Raw genomic sequence first — 17,475 nt, forward strand, 5'->3', positions numbered from 1 at the left:
ATATATATATTTTTTTTTTTTTTTTTTGCCGCTGTCTCCCGCATTTGCGAGGTAGCGCAAGGAAACAGACGAAAGAAATGGCCCAACCCACCCCCATACACATGTATATACATACGTCCACACACGCAAATATACATACCTACACAGCTTTCCATGGTTTACCCCAGACGCTTCACATGCCCTGATTCAATCCACTGACAGCACGTCAACCCTGGTATACCACATCGCTCCAATTCACTCTATTCATTGCCCTCCTTTCACCCTCCTGCATGTTCAGGCCCCAATCACACAAAATCTTTTTCACTCCATCTTTCCACCTCCAATTTGGTCTCCAGGTGGTAGAGTGTCCCGCAGTGTATCGAGACAGACTTCCCCAGAACTTTTTTAAAGGGGAAGTAAATGTTATAGTTGTGTTACTGGAGTGATAGTTTTCATACATGGTGCTTTGACAAGAAAATAGTGAAATTGGAAAAAATGTAGCTTAGTCATTGAAGCTTATTGATACAGTGGTTAAATTGATGAGAACTACTATTGACGTTTGTGTAAATAAATTATACATTTCCTTTTTACATAGCCAGAGGTTGAACCAGTATGTGACATTCATTTTTCATTTCATTTCAAGCTAGAAGTTTCAGTTTTCTAAATTGTTTCTTACATTTTTCATATGTATATATATGTATGTGTGTGTGTGTGTATATGTGTGTATGTGTGTGTATATATATATATATATATATATATATATATATATATATATATATATATATATATATTATTCCTGGGGATAGGGGTGAAAGAATACTTCCCACGCATTCCTCGCGTGTCGTAGAAGGCGACTAGAGGGGACGGGAGCGGGGGCCAGAAATCCTCCCCTCCTTGTACTTTTTTAACTTTCTAAAATGGTGGATATATATATATATATATATATATATATATATATATATATATATATATATATATATATATATATGTGGTTTGATCGAGTGAGTAACGTAAGGGTAAGAGAGATGTGTGGAAATAAAAAGAGCGTGGTTGAGAGAGCAGAAGAGGGTGTTTTGAAATGGTTTGGGCACATGGAGAGAATGAGTGAGGAAAGATTGACCAAGAGGATATATGTGTCGGAGGTGGAGGGAACGAGGAGAAGAGGGAGACCAAATTGGAGGTGGAAAGATGGAGTGAAAAAGATTTTGTGTGATCGGGGCCTGAACATGCAGGAGGGTGAAAGGAGGGCAAGGAATAGAGTGAATTGGAGCCATGTGGTATACAGGGGTTGACGTGCTGTCAGTGGATTGAATCAAGGCATGTGAAGCGTCTGGGGTAAACCATGGAAAGCTGTGTAGGTATGTATATTTGCGTGTGTGGACGTGTGTATGTACATGTGTATGGGGGGGGGGGGGTTGGGCCATTTCTTTCGTCTGTTTCCTTGCGCTACCTCGCAAACGCGGGAGACAGCGACAAAGTATAAAAAAAAAAAAAAAAAAAAAAAAAAAATATATATATACCCCAGACGCTTCACATGCCCAGGTTTAATCCATTGACAGCATGTCAACCCTGATATACCACGTTGTTTCAATTCACTCTATTCCTTGCATGCCTTTCATCCTCCTGTATGTTCAGACCTCGATTGCTCAAAATCTTTTTCACTCCATCCTTCCACTTCCAATTTGGCCTCCTGCTTCTCCTTGTAATATCATATGTAATATGACATAATTTTTTTTAACATTTTAGTCCTCCTGCCAAGGAAAAGAAGAGTGTATGGACTGAGCACAAGGCGCCTGATGGTCGAATCTATTTCTATAACACAGTGACAAGGCAGTCATCATGGGAGAAGCCTGATGAGCTCAAGACCCCAGCAGAGGTAAATTATTTATAAACTTTGTAATGGGCCCAATTTTATTCAATGAAGAAATTTATAATTCCTGTCCCTGAATATACATTTTCTCCTTCATATTACTGTCTTTTTTCACTTTACTTTTAATCTTTCTACAGTATTGCAATAATTTTATTGTATGCATATTTTTGATGTGATCATGTTGCATTTATTTTGCATTGTGTTTAAATTTAGTTTCTTTAGTTAACTTTAGTTTTATTTTACAGTCCTCCATGCCTTACTCTCTAGAACTTTTCAGGTATTAGATATTGAGAAAGGGTACAAGAATTTCATTTAGTGCTTAACTTTATCTTTTTTTTTTTTTTTTTTTTTTTTGCCGCTGTCTCCTGCGTTTGCGAGGTAGCGCAAGGAAACAGACGAAAGAAATGGCCCAACCCACCCCCATACACATGTATATACATACGTCCACACACGCAAATATACATACCTACACAGCTTTCCATGGTTTACCCCCGACGCCTCACATGCCTTGATTCAATCCACTGACAGCACGTCAACCCCGGTATACCACATCGCTCCAATTCACTCTATTCCTTGCCCTCCTTTCACCCTCCTGCATGTTCAGGCCCCGATCACACAAAATCTTTTTCACTCCATCTTTCCACCTCCAATTTGGTCTCCCTCTTCTCCTCGTTCCCTCCACCTCCGACACATATATTCTCTTGGTCAATCTTTCCTCACTCATTCTCTCCATGTGCCCGAACCATTTCAAAACACCCTCTTCTGCTCTCTCAACCATGCTCTTTTTATTTCCACACATCTCTCTTACCCTTACGTTACTTACTCGATCAAACCACCTCACACCACATATTGTCCTCAAACATCTCATTTCCAGCACATCCATCCTCCTGCGCACAACTCTATCCATAGCCCACGTCTCGCAACCATACAACATTGTTGGAACCACTACTCCTTCAAATATACCCAATTTTGCTTTCCGAGATAATGTTCTCGACTTCCACACATTCTTCAAGGCTCCCAGAATTTTCGCCCCCTCCCCCACCCTATGATCCACTTCCGCTTCCATGGTTCCATCCGCTGCCAGATCCACTCCCAGATATCTAAAACACTTCACTTCCTCCAGTTTTTCTCCATTCAAACTCACCTCCCAGTTGACTTGACCCTCAACCCTACTGTACCTAATAACCTTGCTCTTATTCACATTTACTCATAACTTTCTTCTTTCACACACTTTACCAAACTCAGTCACCAGCTTCTGCAGTTTCTCACATGAATCAGCCACCAGTGCTGTATCATCAGCGAACAACAACTGACTCACTTCCCAAGCTCTCTCATCCCCAACAGACTTCATACTTGCCCCTCTTTCCAAAACTCTTGCATTCACCTCCCTAACAACCCCATCCATAAACAAATTAAACAACCATGGAGACATCACACACCCCTGCCGTAAACCTACATTCACTGAGAACCAATCACTTTCCTCTCTTCCTACATGTACACATGCCTTACAGCCTTGATAAAAACTTTTCACTGCTTCTAACAACTTGCCTCCCACACCATATATTCTTAATACCTTCCACAGAGCATCTCTATCAACTCTATCATATGCCTTCTCACATACATTCTTCAAAGCAAACACCTGATCCACACATCCTCTACCACATCTGAAACCACACTGCTCTTCCCCAATCTGATGCTCTGTACATGCCTTCACCCTCTCAATCAATATCCTCCCATATAATTTACCAGGAATACTCAACAAACTTATACCTCTGTAATTTGAGCACTCACTCTTATCCCCTTTGCCTTTGTACAATGGCACTATGCACGCATTCCGCCAATCCTCAGGCACCTCACCATGAGTCATACATACATTAAATAACCTTACCAACCAGTCAACAATACAGTCACCCCCTTTTTTAATAAATTCCACTGCAGTACCATCCAAACCTGCTGCCTTTCCGGCTTTCATCTTCCGCAAAGCTTTTACTACCTCTTCTCTGTTTACCAAATCATCTTCCCTAACCCTCTCACTTTGCACACCACCTCGACCAAAACACCCTATATCTGCCACTCTATCATCAAACACATTCAACAAACCTTCAAAATACTCACTCCATCTCCTTCTCACATCACCACTACTTGTTATCACCTCCCCATTTGCGCCCTTCACTGAAGTTCCCATTTGCTCCCTTGTCTTACGCACTTTATTTACCTCCTTCCAGAACATCTTTTTATTCTCCCTAAAATTTAATGATACTCTCTCACCCCAACTCTCATTTGCCCTTTTTTTCACCTCTTGCACCTTTCTCTTGACCTCCTGTCTCTTTCTTTTATACATCTCCCACTCAACTTTATCATTTATGGAGGATTTTGTGATTTCTCTTGGCCAAATTATTACTTTAGCAGGACAAGACATGTTGTGTGACAGGCTTTATAGTAAATATTATGATTGATGACCCATCATTTATAGTGTACTTTCTGTGGCAGGTACACTTCTACATAATTTTCTCTATCCCAAAGATAGTTTCTGTTTGCCAGTAGCATTTTGTGATCCTCTGGGGCTTTCTCATTTTTGACACAAAAATAGAGGAGGAAGTAACCCTTTTATCTTCTAGATAGACATGGGGTTGATGCAGGTTCTTGATTTCAGAATGTCATGAGGACTTTGCAGGAAGACTCTCCAGTGATATTTAGACCTGCCCCTGCATTTATCTGTTGAGCCTCCAGGTTCAGGTATCTTTGTAATGTAGGATTTCTTTTAAGTCTCCTGAGGGAAAAGGGGACCTTATTCCAGCAAGTTCTTCAGTGAATGCTTATGTGGCAACATAGGTAACTTTGGTGTAACTGATTATGTTACTGACTTCTAATCTATTGGCCAGGGCTTTGTCACTAGCATATGGAGACTGCACACAGCCTGTTGCCTGCTCTGCTTCATTCTTTTTGGTTGATAGAGGTAGTTTGTTAAGCACCTCTTGATTATTCGTGATTGTCCTGATTTTTAACAATTCCTGAGTCACTTTTGTATAGTCCATTAATGAAAAGCCAAGGATTATGATGTAAATGGTGAGGATATAGCCTCATTTGTCAGAATTTTTACCCTGGGGCGATAGGAATAGAGATCATTATTTACATGTTTGAAGCTAATTGTAAGGCAGTAGTGTTTATCACACCATCTGAGGAGAATTGGATGGAAGTATTTATGGACATTGAATTTGGTTTCTGGGATGGCAGCCCAAGGTATATGACTCCTGGAATTCTCTCAGACCTAAATAGGCAGTTTTGCCAAGGTTTGCTCACTTAATTTTGGGGAGCTATCCATGTTGTTTGCACAGGGTAGGGTAAGGAGTGATTCTTTGGAGTATGACTTACTCCTAACATGGTGGAAATACGGAATATTCTGAAGTATATATATGTTATCTTTTTAAGGTTTAGAAGTATATTTTATACCCCCTATTTTCCAAATGAAGAGAAGGGAGAATTTTGAAATGTTGAAATGTTGTCATCTTGTGAAAAGATAATTCCTTTTGGTACTTTTGATACCTTTAACTGTCGTTATTTAGCTTTTTGTTACATAGCATTAGCAGTGGAATGTGCTAAGAAATTTGATTAAGTGACAAAGATATACAGAAAGGCGAATTAGAAAATAGATATGTTAAAAGCAAAAGTGATATAAAGAGAATACCAAAATGCATATGCCAAAATGTATGACTTTCAAAATGGAACCTGGATATCGAAAATGTAAACTTAGGAAAAGCTGCAAAGAGAAATGTAGAATGGAAAAACAGAATGTAAAACGAATGTACAAATGTATCCCTAGGGTAGGGGAGAAAAAATTCTATCTCCATATTCACTGCATATCATAACAGGCAACTGGGCAACTAAGAGGCGTGGGAATGGGTGGCTGAAACCCCCTCCTTGTATTTCAGTTTCTAAGAGATGAAATAGAGGAAGAAGTTGAGTAATGAGTGCTCATTCTCCTCAGAGGCTCAAGCTTGGGTGCCTAAATGTGTATGGATATAACTTGTTGAGAAGGAGAAATAGGTAATATGTTTGACAAAAGGAGCCTGGATGTTCTGAATCTGAATGAAACAAAGCTCAAGGGTAAAGGTGAATGGTTTGGGAATGTCTTAAGAATAAAGTTTGAGGATTTTGTCAGGGGTAGCATTGCTGATCAAGGAGTTGTGGGAATGTGTTAGAGGGCATAGAGAAGTGAACTCCACACTGATTAGGGTAAGAATCAAAATGGTTTGCAAGAAAGGTATGGTTGTAAGTGCTTATGTACTTCGCTATATCGAAGAGAGACAAGTGTTTTGGGAGCAGCTGAATGAGTGTGTCAGCTTTTTTAATGCTTGAGATTAGGTATTGGGGATGTGTGATTTAAGTGTGGGAGTGAGTAATGTGGTCATTGTTTGTATTCTCTGGAACATTGGGTACTCAGTGAGGTGAATAGCTTGTGGAGTTGTATGCTGAAAAAGGACTGTTGATTGGAATACCTGGCAGAAAAATAGGGACATACATATGTGGGTGAACTGGAAAGATGGTGGGAAGGCATATTTGGATTACATACTAAATGAGAGGCATGGAAAAGAGAAACTCTTGGATATGAATGTGTTTAGAGGGGCTGCTGGTAGGATATCTGACCATTACCTGGTGGAGGCAGGGGTGAAGATTTGGAGGGATTTTTGGAGAAGAGATAACAATGATAATGAAAAGAGGATGGTGAAAGTAAGTGAGCTTGGAAAAGAGACTTGGGTGAAAACATACAAGGAGAATTGGGTGTAGAATGGCAAAAGTTGAGAGTAAACAAAGCAGGGGGTGAGGATGAGGAATTGAAAGTATTTAGGGAAGCAATGCTGACATGTGCAAGTGTATGGCATGTGTAAGGTGGGAGGTGGGCAGGTGAGGAAAGATCATGAGTGGTGGGATGATGAAGTATAGTTGTTCTTGAAATAGAAAAGAGAGGTGTATAGGCAGTACTTAAAATGGAGTGCATATGATTAGGAGATGCACAAGAGAAAGCAGCAGGAAGTCAAGAGGAAGGTGCAGGGGTTGAAAAAGAGGACAAGTAAGAGTTGAGATGAGCTATTATCAGTATACTTACCTCACAGAGAATAAAGTGTTTTAGGAGTTAACAGTGTGAGAAAAACGAGAACAAGTGGGAGCATCAGTGAAAGGGGCAAAGGATGAAGTGGTAACAGGGACTGATGAAATGATGAAGACGTGAGTGAGTATTTGCAGGAAAGTTTTATTCATTTGATGAAATAGTGAGAGATGTAGGATGATTGGGTTGGAGAGGTGTGCAAAGTGAAAAGAGTCATGGAAAGTGGTTTGAAGAAGAGAAGAGGTGATGAAAACCTTGTGTAAGATAGAATGTGGCAAGGCGGCAGGAGTAGATGGTATTGGATTTGAATTTCATAACAAAGGGGTGACTTTGTTGAAGATTGGTTAGTAAGGATTTTCATTTTATGTGGATCCTGGTGAGGTGCCTGATGTAGAATGCTTGGATGGTGCCATTGTATAAAGGCAAGGGGGACAAAGTTAATTGTTTGAACTACAGAGGTATATGATTGTTGCGTATATCTGGTAAGTTATATGGGAAAGTGGTGATTGAGAGGGTGAAGAGCTGTATGTTGAAAGTTTCTGGTGAGTTATATGGGAGAATAGTGATTGAGAGGGTGAAGGGATGTATAGAGCATTCAGCCTGGAGAGGAACAGTATGGTGTTAGGAGTGGTAGAGGATGTATTCTTGAGGTGTTTGCTATGAAGAAAGTGTGTGAGAAATATGTAGAGAAACAGAAGGATTTGTATGTGGCATTAATGGACCTGGAGAAAACACATGATCAGTATGATAAAGATTCCTTATTGAAGGTCTTATGAATATATTGTGGAGAAAAGCTACTAGAAGCAGAGAAGTTTTTATCAAGGGTGTAAGGTATGTTTATGAGTAGGAAGAGGGGAGAGTAAGTGGTTTTAGGTGAAGGTTGTTCTGTGACAATGGTGTGTAATGTGACTTTGGCTGTTTGAAATGTTTTAGATTGGAGTGATGAGGGAGGTAAATGCCAGGGTGTTGGAGAGAGGGTTGAGTATTCAGTTTGTGAGGGGTGAGTGGGGTCTAGGAAGTGTGTCATTTGCTTCCTGATATCATAACACTGGTGGCAGATTCAAGTGAGAAACTGCAGAAGTTAGTGACTAAATTTGGAAGAGTGTGTAAAAGGCGTAAGTGTGAATAAAAGCAAGTTTACTAGTATTAATTGGGTTAAGGGTCAGGATAGTTGGGGTGTGAGTGTGAATGGAGAAAATGTGGAAGTGAGGTGTTTTAGATACTTAGAGTGGACATGGCAGTGACTGGAACTACGGTGGGTGAGGGGGTGAAGGTTCTGTGAGCATTGAAGAATTTATGGAAAGAGTGTTTGTTATCTGGGGGAGATGCAAAATGGGTACTTTCGAAGGTATAGTAGTCACAGCAATGTTGTATGGATGTTAGGCATGGGCTGTGGATGTGTGTGGAGGAAGGTGAATGTGCTGGTATGAAATATTTTAGGACGACTTGTGTGAGATAGTTTAATCATTTAAGTAATAAAAGGGTAAGAGAGAAGCTTAGTAATAAATAGAGTGGGTTGAGAGAGCTGAAGAGGGCGTGCTGAGATGGTTTGGCGATATGGAGAGAATAAGTGTGGAGAGGTTAATGAATAGGACATATGTATCAGACATGGAGGGAACTAGGAGAAGGGGGAGACCAAATTGGAGATGGGGGGATGGAGAGGAAAAAGATTGGGAGGATGGAGAGGAAAAGATTTTGTGTGATCTGGGCTTCAACATGCAGTAAGATGAAAAGCATACATGGGATAGAGCTAATTGGAATGATGTGATATACAATGGTCACTGTGATGTCAGTGAACTGAACCACGGCATGTGAAGCAGTGGAATGAAACCATAGATAGGTCTGTGGGGCCTAGTTGTGTAGGGGGGCCTGTGATTTTGGTGATTTGCACGTGACAGCAAGATCATGGAAGTGAATGAATGTGGCCTTTTTTATTTGTTCCTGTTGTGGCTTTGCTAATGTGGGAAATGGTGATCCCACATGAAAAAGAAAGTATTTTCTTTGTTGAGATATGAGAATAGTAATGTTTCTTTGATTAGCATTGTCCATGTACAGAAAAGAGTAGCTGCTGTTTCATAGCTTATTAATTTTGCTGTTGTTACCTTTACAATTTCAGTGTAATGAATAAAAAGTCAGGAAGAGGATAGATTTGGAGGTTAAGGTAAGAAAGACTTTTTGATTATAGGTATCCTCTTTGATACTTACATGATCCTTCTGTTGCAGTTATTACTCTCTCAGTGCCCTTGGAAGGAATACAAATCAGAGAGCGGAAAGACTTATTACCACAATGTTCAAACGAAGGAGTCGCGATGGACAATTCCTAAAGAATTGGAGGAACTCAAAACTAAAATTGCAGCAGAAGAGAATGCGTGAGTAAATTAGATATCTTGAAGAGATTTGTTTTCAGGTGAATCACTACACAAGCAAAGTTCAAAATTTTATCGTTTTAGACATTACAAGTGACTTGTACATGAGAGTAATTATGGCATACAAGATGTATTTGAATAGAGTAACAAGATGTTTTGAATTATGCTAAAAAATTCTTTGGTCTCGTTTCAGGAGTAAAACTTGTAATACAGAGGACAAAAAACCAGCATCTGCTCTTGACCAAGCTATGGCAGCTACTCTTGCTGCCATCCAGGTTCCTGCCACAAGTAAAGGTAACTAAACTGCTATATTACACACACACGTTTTTTGTTTTGTTTTTAAAGTTTGGTGGATTATTCTGCTTAAGACTAGGATGTGACATTACGTGCTGCATAGGTTTATATGAATGTTAACCAGGAGTTGATGTACTTGCACTTAGTTGAACTGTTTGGAATAATTGTATTCAAGAATATAGCTAAATTGAATGATAACTCTTAATTATTTTTGTGCGTGGGTAGTTTGTTCATTAGTGGTGTTAAAAAAGATTGTGTTGTCCATAGGAAATTAATTTGTTTAATCTTGGATTGTTCTTTAAAATCCATGTACAGTACTTGCTGTTCTGGCATTGTAATTAAGTAGCAGTTGTTTTATGTCTGTCTTTCTGTGCCTCTATTTCCTTGGGTGACACTGAGATTTGGGATTATTGCTCTGCATTTACAACCCTTGGAATTGGGTTTCATCACATGACTAGGTAGGGTATTAATTTGAAATGATCTATTTCTGTCATTTAAGACACAGCAATAAGCCATGTTGTCAAAGAAAGAGACAAAGGAAAGGGATGGACATTTGAGTGTGGGTAAGTTTAAATAGCAACAGAAACTTTAAACAACTGCAACTCTCCAAATTACTTATAGAAATTTTGAATGTATGGTATTAATCCCAACAGCAAGTTTTTGTGGTATATGGTACCTACTGAATGGATGTCAGCAAATGAGGCCTTTTCTTTATCTGTTCCTGGCACTTCCTTGCTAACAAGGGAAATGGTGAACATGTATGAAAGAAAAAGAAGAGAGTGACTTCCTGCTTTTGAAATCTGAAGAGCTAATGACTTAGTTTTACAAAAAGAGGATGTGTTGGGAGTAAAATTTTTACACTTTTCCTCTGTTTTGCATCTTCTTGATATAAATTGGCACTTGAAGTTAATTCAGTGGAGAAACTAGTCTTAAGCATACCAGAAAGAAGGATATCCTGTCGTCACTGTGATAACATTTTGCAGCTTCAGCATGATAGCCCAACATTGTGATTGTTCTGTAGATGTAATATTATATTTAGGAACTAGGCATTAGATTGATAGTTTACTAGTGATTTATTGTTTTGATGGTTTATAGTGGCAAGGATGTTTTATGCATGCCTAAGTTATACTTATGTATTTATTCATATATTTATTTGATTAATCATACCATGGAAAGGTCTGTGGGGCCTGGATGTGGATAGGGAGCAATGGTTTCATTGCATTACACATGACAGCTAGAGTGAGAATGAATGGGGCTTTTCTTTTTTTGTATGTTTTCCTTGTGCTACTTTGCTGAAGCAGGGGGTTAGCGATGCTGTTTACTGTGGGGCGGGGTAGTGCCAGGAATGGATCAAGGCAAGAAGTATGAATGTGTACGTGTATTTATGTATAGGTCTGTGTATGTGTTTGTATATGTGTATATGTTGATGTGTGTATGCATGTTGGTTTGCGGCAGAGGTGTGTGATGTCTCCATGGTTGTTTAATTTGTTTATGGATGGGGTTGTTAGGGAGGTGAATGCAAGAGTTTTGGAGAGAGGGATAAATATGCAGTCTGTTTTGGATGAGAGGGCTTGGGAAGTGAGTCAGTTGTTGTTCACTGATGATACAGCACTGGTGGCTGATTCGGGTGAGAAACTGCAGAAGTTGGTGACTGATATTGGTAAAGTGTGTGAAAGAAGAAAGTTGAGAGTAAATGTGAATAAGAGCAAGGTTATTAGGTTCAGTAGGGTTGAGGGACAAGTGAATTGATAGGTAAGTTTGAATGGAGAAAAACTGGAGGAAGTGAAGTATTTTAGATATCAGGGAGTGGATTTAGCAATGGATGGAATCATGGAAGTAGAAGTGAGTCACTGGGTGGGGGAGGGGGCGAAGGTTTTGGGAGTGTTGAAGAAGGTGTGGAAAGTGAGAACACTATCTGGGAGAGCAAAAATGGGTATGTTTGAAGGAATAGTGGTTCCAACAATGTTGTATAAATGCGAGGCATGGGCTATAGATAGGGTTGTGCGGAGAAGGATGGATGTGTTGGAAATGAAATGTTTGAGGACAATATGTGGTGTGAGGTGGTTTGATAGAGTAAGTAATGAAAGGGTAAGAGGGATCTGTGGAAATAAAAAGAGTGCGGTTGAAAGAGCAGAAGAGGGTGTATTGAAATGGTTTGGTCACATGGAGAGAATGAGTGAGGAAAGATTGAGAAAGAGGATATATATGTCAGAGGTGGAGGGAACGAGGAGAAGTGGGAGACCAAATTGGAGGTGGGAGTATGGAGTGAAAAAGATTTTGTGAGCGATCGGGGCCTGCACATACAGGAGGGTGAAAGGTGTGCAAGGAATAGAGTGAATTGGAATGTGGTATACCGGGGTGGACTTGCTGTCAGTGGATTGAACCAGGGCATGTGCAGCATTGGGGTAAACCATGGAAAGTGTTGTGGGGCCTGGATGTGGAAAGGGAGCTGTGGTTTCGGTGCAGTACACATGACAGCTGGAGATTGAGTGTAAACGAATGTGGCCTTTTTTTGTCTATTCTTAGCACTACCTTTGGGGGGGATGCTATTTCATTGGTGGTGGGGTGGCAACGGGAATGCATGAAGGCAGCAAGTATGAATATGTACATGTGTACATATGTATATGTCTGTGTATTTCTATGTTTGCATATAATGAAATGTATAGGTATGTATATGTGCATGTGTGGGCATTTATGTATATACATGTGTATGTGGGTGAGTTGGGCCATTCTTTCGTCTGTTTCCTTGTGCTACCTCTAATGCTATATATATATATATATATATATATATATATATATATATATATATATATATATATATATATATATTATCCCTGGGGATAGGGGAGAAAGAATACTTCCCACGTATTCCCTGCGTGTCGTAGAAGGCGACTAAAAGGGGAGGGAGCGGGGGGCTGGAAATCCTCCCCTCTCATTATTTTTTTTTTTTAATTTTCCAAAAGAAGGAACAGAGAAGGGGGCCAGGTGAGCATATTCCCTCAATGGCCCAGTTCTCTGTTCTTAACGCTACCTCGCCAACGCGGGAAATGGCGAATAGTTTGAAAGAAAGATATATATATATATATTTTTTATTTATTATACTTTGTCGCTGTCTCCCTGGGGATAGAGGAGAAAGAATACTTCCCATGTATTCCCTGGGTGTTGTAGAAGGCAACTAGAAAGGGGGGCTGGAAATCTTCCCCTCCCATTTTTAATTTTCAAAAAAGGGAACAGAGAAGGGGGCCAAGTGAGGATATTCCCTCTAAGGCTCAGTCCTCTGTTCTTAACACTACCTCAGTGAAGCAGGGGTTGGCGATACTGTTTCATATGGAGCAGGATGGCACAGGGAATGGATGAAGGCAAGCGAGTATGAGAGAGAGAGAGAGAGAGAGAGAGAGAGAGAGAGAGAGAGAGAGAGAGAGAGAGAGAGAATGTACGTATATGTTTATGTTAGTAAGTTAAAAGAAATTTAGGAATGGTTCGAGGTTGTTTAGTGAAGTAATTTTTATTATTTTTTTAATTTGGCATTATTTGAGTTGATTTTGGTTGGATGATTTTACAGTGGAACTAACTTGTGGTGGAATGGGTTGGTGGTTAGCGAAGATTGTTGTTTACTAATTTTTTAAGATGATAAGGAATAAGGTAGGATGTTTGATTTCTGCATAGGAAGATGCTGGTGATAAATGCAGCAGTAAATGATGTTGCCAAATTTAAAAATTTTTGGTGGAATTAATCGTTGGGATGTTGCCTAAGAGGAAAACAGAGGCAGGAGAGTTTTTAAAGCTATATATTGGTGGAAGAATTTTGGGGATTTGTTTAAATAACTGCTGATGAAATGAGGTGATTACAGAAAGCTGTGTTCTAATGGACTAATTGGTTGAAAGAGTGGTCAGTTAGAAGCCAAATTATGTTCCACCTTTGAGTTTTTCCAAGGGCCTTGTTGTTTAAATGAAATGTTAACATGTAATAGAAATCTTTATTCCGTTGAAGCTGGAGGTGAGTAGGGGGTTGCAAAGTCTTCCCTGAATCGATGGGAAGTAGCTCCAGGGTCACGTAGAATCACTTTAAACAATACTTGGTCTGAAATGGGTCTTGCTTGAGGCACAGGACTCTCTTGATGTTCATAATGCTTAGTCATTCTATATTCTGTTTGTCCAGGGCATCGCTTGGTCTGCTCTTATTTCTGTTTATTGCTATTTTTCTTTGTTTATTTCATGTACTTAGAATGTTCTCTGATTGTTCACTTTTTCATACAGTATATCATAAGTTCCTTAAATCTATAGCATTACGTTATATTCTTGAATAGACCTTTGTCTCACATCAGAATCAACTTAATGTGTTAAGTGAAAATGTAAGAAGCTTTTTTATAAGTGTGGAAGTCTGTGTTTTGCTGCACACACTGGGCATATAGAAATAGTAGAAATTGTTTAAGTAGGAATTGGAAATATGATTGACCTGACACACTCATTTTGATTGTTTGTCTTTGCTTATTTATGACTGGATATCCCTCTGGTTTTTAGTTTGGTCTTTGTTCATGTTTTGTGGATCGAGATTAGGCATCACTTTTAATCCCTCACAAATCTTATTTTTATATAAGTTGACCTGTGCATTTAAGCTGTAAGATTTAGTATTCACATATTGTCTTTTATGTTGGCATAAGAATTAGACTTTTTTCTACTGTATATTATTAATTTTTAACCTGTCAACAATATTGTACTTGATGCTGTATATATTTCCTTATAGTACAAATGCTGTACTCAAGTTATACAACTAACGAAAGTACACCTAGGAGCACCATTATCATAGACTCGAGCACATTTTCTTGATTTATTATTCTGTTGATATTATTGATATGACATCATTATTAATGTCTTGTGTTACTTTAACACAAGTGTAAGATTTCTTTGCAGATGTATATTTGTTTTGCCCAACCATGTATTTGCATGCCTTAGTTTGAAAAGAAAAAATTTTGGATAGCACATGGTAAATTGCTTTCACGCCATTTCGGCACTTATGAATTTGTTAGAAGCGATGGAGACCTGTAGAGCAAGAAATGATGAATTACAAATACAGTTTATTGCAAAGGGAGTGGGTGGTAAGATGAAGGATTATTGCTGAGGTGATTTGGATGTGAAACCATTAGGTTTGAAGAGAATGCCTGAATGTGTACTTTATGTGTGAGCAAAGAGGGAGGTTAAAGATTAAAGATAGAATGAGTAGTTTATAAGTGAAGGATATGTTCTGATTAAGATTTTCTATGATGTGTGAATTATTGTGTTTACTGATTGTGCATGAGCTGCTATGTTGTTCAGCTGAAGGCATGTTGAATACTGATTGACAATGAAGATTTTAAAGGTTATATTCTTAAATATTTCAGTTTTTTATTACATATTTCTTGTTTTATGTTATGTAGCCATATAGGTTTTGACTACTAATTTCCTTCACATAAATCTTTTATAAAGCACATTTCTTTTATGTTTCATAACACTGATTGTTTGGAATTTTTAGAAATTTATAAATTAAGAATAAGAAAATATTTGAACAATAAATTAAGAATAAGAAAATATTTGAACAATGTCAGGGATAGAATAAGTTTACATTTAAGGAGAGAGACATTAGGCAGTGACTGATTGAAAAGTAGCTTCATGTTAGATCTTTCTTGTTTCAAGCCCCAGAGAAGAAGTCCGGCCCGTTGGATAAGGAAGAGCTCAATAAACCCACCAGTCTAGGTGCAGTGAGACAATGTTTATGTTGATAATGTAAAGTTCTTCACTATTTCTGTAAGGGTAGTGTTTGTTTTATCTTGATTTGCTCTTATCTATTTAATCTAAACTCATTAACATTTTCTTGTGCTTTACTAATGATTGAGTTTCTTAATAATGTTTTTGAGAAAATGTTGACTTTAGAAACTTATATATAATAAGTGTTGTTTTAGTAATGAGTTGCTTGTGATACTGGATAAATGAAGACTTTTTGTATGTGTATTGCTGCCTCATGATATGATAACCAGGTTCATTGTTAGATGAACACTGTGTTTTTCCATCCAGTAAAAGGGTCTTACATTCATTTTCAGAACAAAAAGTCTTGAAGATACTATTTATATGCTCTCAACATTTTGCATAGCCATAGCCATTAGAAAAAGTTGAGCATTAGTTGAGAAAGGTAAAGACATTATGAACATGGGAACATCCAGATTTTCACTTTAAGGATAGGTATGAATGCATATGATTGGGCTAGGGTAGGATGGGGAAGTCATTGATATTGTACATAGGGTGTAGTTGTGAAACATAAAGTTCATTGAATGTAAACCAAGGAGTAATCTTGGGAGTTAGCTATATTTGGTTGTCTAATGTCTTGTGCTCCATTATGCATGTCAGCTAGAGATACGATGTTTATGAATGAGGCCATTTTTCGTTGGTTTTTGTTGTTGCTTTGCAGAAGCAGGAAAGGCAGTTAGGTATGAAAAAAATGACTGTATTTTGGCTGTTTGTAAGGAAGAGTTGAGGGAAGCACATGATAAGAAAAATGAGTTGCCACATGTGTTTACAGATATTTCTGTATTGTGCAGTATAGTAATAACTGGACTGTCAAACCTTCCATTGCAATAATCATTGATTGAACACCTTCCCTCCTCTTATCCTACCCAACAGTGATGGCCCTCTGGGTTCTGTTTTTTCACTTATTTTCTTCTCCATAAATTATCATCTCTCTTTACACACTTCACCTTTTTTTTTTATTTCCTCCTGTTCCAAAATTTCACTCGCTTTCTCATACTGAACATGTTTCCGATTTCATTTTTGAGTTGTGCAACTTCTCAGAATAGGGAATCAAATTGTGGTTGTTTATTTGTGTTGATGCAATTTTTCTCAATATTTCTTTCTAAGTGTCACATGTTTCTCTTTGTTCACTTACATAACACCACAATTCAACCTTTTAAAAACCAACCCATCCCTTGCGTTGTCCTGGGAACCCCACATGATCAACATCAGAAAGTTTGCTTCTCAAAGCTTGGGAGTATTCTATATGTGGTGTGATAATTTTTCTTGCTAGATGCTGTTTCATATCTGCAAGGGTTTTATTTGCCCTATTACAGAATACTGCTCACATATCAGATGTGGCTCTTCATCCACCTTTCTCTTGGTAAGACTGGAGGTAGAAGCCTTCCATATCATTAATTCGCCAGGTTTCACCTCTCTCCAGCCATCCTTTTTATAGATGCAGAGAGTTGCTGCTTTCTCACTTCTTCATTCCCAGATCTACAGGAGTACTGGACACAGCTCATGTGAGGCATCTGCATTTGTGTCTGCCACTAGGGATTGAAATTGTCATCTGCTTCCCATAGTTTTTGTGTGGGGATTGGCTTCTCAAGGATTGACTTATGATACCTACTTGTATACTTAAACACCTAAGTTGTAAAATTTTCTTCCTTTCATTTTTTCCCTTAATCCTATAACCATTTTATACCTTAAAGTCAGGTCTAGAAACAACCATAGAGCCCTGGTTAATTGTTGCATTCTTTTGCTATTGTTTCCTCTCCTTTCACCCAGGATGGTGTTGATTAGGGCATTCTTTGCATATCCATATCAGTCACTATTAAAAAAAAAATGTTCTTTGAGTGTTTACGTTCTAACCATTGAATTGAAGGGTATTTCCAGAGTGGCTGCCATGTTCCTTAGGGCTAATAGATACTTTTATATCTTTTCATTAAACTTCTTTCATATGCATGTGTTTTAGTTATTTCCTCTGGTTGAATAGCCTCTAGGGCATCTAGAAAAGACTCATTTTACCTTTTTTGCTTTTTAATGAATGCAGTCTTTCGTTTGGTTATGTCCCTTCAGAATCCCCTCCACTAAATTGAATCT

At 38.5% G+C, this 17,475-nt stretch overlaps 1 protein-coding gene across 16 annotated transcripts in view; it reads left to right on the forward strand.

Moving 5' to 3' along the window:
- Prp40 (pre-mRNA processing factor 40) overlaps positions 1-17,475 on the forward strand; it is a 214,917-nt gene that overhangs the window by 32,088 nt on the left and 165,354 nt on the right. For 9 of the 16 annotated variants that reach the window (XM_071678354.1, XM_071678358.1, XM_071678355.1 and 6 more), the window contains 4 exons: positions 1,726-1,855; positions 9,177-9,322; positions 9,513-9,613; positions 15,283-15,342. In XM_071678354.1, the coding sequence (XP_071534455.1) occupies positions 1,726-1,855; positions 9,177-9,322; positions 9,513-9,613; positions 15,283-15,342 (437 nt within the window). The remainder of the gene's footprint in view (positions 1-1,725; positions 1,856-9,176; positions 9,323-9,512; positions 9,614-15,282; positions 15,343-17,475) is intronic. The other 7 variants (XM_071678365.1, XM_071678366.1, XM_071678360.1 and 4 more) reach the window with 1 other exon arrangement.

Source organism: Panulirus ornatus, chromosome 27, assembly GCF_036320965.1.
Source record: "Panulirus ornatus isolate Po-2019 chromosome 27, ASM3632096v1, whole genome shotgun sequence".
NCBI classification, from domain to species: domain Eukaryota; kingdom Metazoa; phylum Arthropoda; class Malacostraca; order Decapoda; family Palinuridae; genus Panulirus; species Panulirus ornatus.